The 2,526-nt window shown below is 57.4% G+C and overlaps 1 protein-coding gene across 1 annotated transcript; it reads right to left on the bottom strand.

The window, feature by feature from the left end:
• Positions 1-231: 231 nt before the first annotated feature.
• DQ04_04291020 (hypothetical protein) lies at positions 232-2,352 on the bottom strand (the record flags this gene model as incomplete). Its single annotated transcript, XM_009313473.1, has 1 exon — positions 232-2,352. One exon carries the CDS (start codon positions 2,350-2,352, stop codon positions 232-234), a length of 2,121 nt encoding a protein of 706 aa, XP_009311748.1.
• Between the last annotated feature and the right edge of the window lie 174 nt (positions 2,353-2,526).

Raw genomic sequence — 2,526 nt, 5'->3', positions numbered from 1 at the left:
AAAAAAAAAAAAAAAAACAAAAAAAAACGAGGCGACGTGCAGTGGAGCGGCATAACAGATGAAACAAAAACAAACTCCAAGTTACGCACCGCTCATAGACGACGGTGTCACACACACACACACACACACAGACACAGAAAGAGAGAAGGGGGGCAAAGGGAAAGACACAAGAGCCAAAACGAAGCGCAAACCCAAAAAGAGCCGAAGTAGTCATGAATCCACAATCAGCGTCTACACATATATCTCAATGAGCTGTGTGATCGGCGTGCGGCAGGTGGGGCACAGCATCCCATCCCCGAGGCGGTCCTTGTAGCGCAGACTGCACTCGCGACACAGCACAAGGTGACGGCAGGGCAGCAGCAGGATATTTTTTTCTGCCTCTAGGCAAATGACGCATTTAGCCCCAATGTTCTTCTCATCTGAATTGGGCTTTGGTGCCGCTGAAAATGCGCCTTTGGATGAGGCATCGCTTCCCGCCGCTGAGTGCACGACGAGAAGCCAATCCGCGTCACAATCGCTCCCAGTCGTGCTGGTCCGCGAGCCACTCCACTGCCCGCTTTGTGCAGCAGTGGCAGGGTGAGGAGGAGGACAGGAATGGGGTCTTCGCATGAGAGCACCAGACGCAGCATTATGCATCAGCGGTGGCTTTAAGTCAGCTACTCTGCAGTACTGCAGGAGCAGCGACGTCACAACCTTCTGCAGCTCCGACAAAACTTCGAGGAGCGAGCCGTGCTCCTTCCAGCTGTCAAGTGCGGCGAGGGCGCCGCGGTGCATCTCGCCGGTGGCGCCGTCAACGATGAGTTTTGAGAGAAACGCGTGGTTGAGCCGCTCCTCAGGGGTCTTGTTCGTCGCATTGACGAAGTAAACAACTGGCGGCTCCCTAAAATTGCCCTTCTCAGAGAACTGCAAGCGCAGGGGCAGCTTCATGAGCAGTTCCGTTGTTACTACGATAGCGTCCTGGGAGCCGACTCGCGCCGCGGCGTCAGCGGTGTTCTTGCTGCCACGTGAAACACCCATGCCATCCGCTGCAGCCTGCGAGGACGTACCAAAGAGCGGGAGAAACCCACACACCGCCCGCGATGCCCTATTGTACGTGAAGGCGTTGTCACAGAAGGTGGAGAGTTCCCGCAGGATGCGCAGCTGCAGTTCACGCTCGTTCGGGTAGAGCCGGAAGAGCGGAGCATTCTCCTCCACCGCGCGATTCGTATCCCCCATATGTGTCAGCGGAGGCACACGCTCAAAGTTCGCGATAACTACGTGCTGCACGAACTCCAGCAGGCTCCGATAATACACATCCACCTCACTCGGCAAAATGGCAGCTGTGCAGGGATCTATGTATGTGGCGCGACGGCTAATGAATAGGCTGTTGAGTCTCTTGCGGTCAATGAGCGCACGGTATCGTGGAGAGCCGTTGGCGATAGCGCTTCTGCAACTGCTGCTTTGATACTGTTGCGGTGGCTGCTGCTGTTGTTTCGCCTCCAACGGCTTTCTCACGATGAGGATCACCGGGGTGTAGTAGACAACGCCTTTGAACGTGTAGGGCAGCAGCCCACGCACGCTGTAAGTGTGTGTGCTCTCCGCGAATTCGAAGCCATTGCCGTAGACGCGACGGAACGTGTGAAGATCCAACGGCAGAACAGACTGCGTCGTGATATTGCACTCGTTCCGAGGCATGACAGTGTGACGATTCCCCGCGCCATTGCTCCGACAGCCGTTCTCAGCAGAGCCCATGGGGACGCCACCGAGAGAGTGCTGTAGTGGGGGTGTCGATGGTGGCATTGGCGACTCCCGCTGCCCGCCGCCTCGCTCCTTCTCCTCCTCCTCATCGCTGTCGACGCGCAGGTTATGAATCGCGTTGCGCAGCGCGACGAGTGGTGGCGACGGCGGCGGCGGCCGCCGGGGGGCATCCGCCGCCTGCCCCATTGCTCCCTTCTCCTCCTCCTCCTCCTCCCTCTTCTGGTGCCGCTGTTCGTAGGCGAGCAGCATCTTGACGCACTCCTGCTGCGTCGTCTTCCCACGCGCCGGCATCTTCGCCATGTCGATCGGGTACTCCGAGAACGCGTTGGGCCGCAGCGGCGCACCACACGCGAGGAGGTACGACAACATATCAACGTCGCCAGCCAGTGCGGCTGCGTGCACAGGCGTGTTGCCGATGCCCCCGCATGGGATGCCTGGGTCTGCCTTGAACTCGCCCATGAGCATCCGCACCATCGCGAGCTGGCCGCTGCACACGGCGGTGTACAGCAACGTGTACTGGGAGCCGGCGCTGGGGATATTGACACGCTCTGGGTGCTGATGCAGCCACGTCCGCAGCGCCGCCACATTGCCACTCTCCGCGTACTGGAACTGCATTTCGCCTCACCTGTGTGCGTATGTGAAATGTACTTCTCTCTCTCTATCTGTTTGTGGGTGTGTCTGTGTGTAATTCTTTTTCTAATCTCGATTCTTCTTTTTTTCTTTTCCTTCTCGCTACGCCACTCGTGGCGTTTCTCGTTGTTTTCTTTGTTGTTGTTTTTTTTTTTTTTT

Source organism: Trypanosoma grayi (assembly GCF_000691245.1).
Source record: "Trypanosoma grayi strain ANR4 Tgr_429_V1, whole genome shotgun sequence".
Taxonomy (NCBI): Eukaryota; Euglenozoa; class Kinetoplastea; order Trypanosomatida; family Trypanosomatidae; genus Trypanosoma; species Trypanosoma grayi.
Note: the sequence above shows the minus strand (reverse complement) of the source record. Positions and strands in the feature narration are given on the sequence as shown.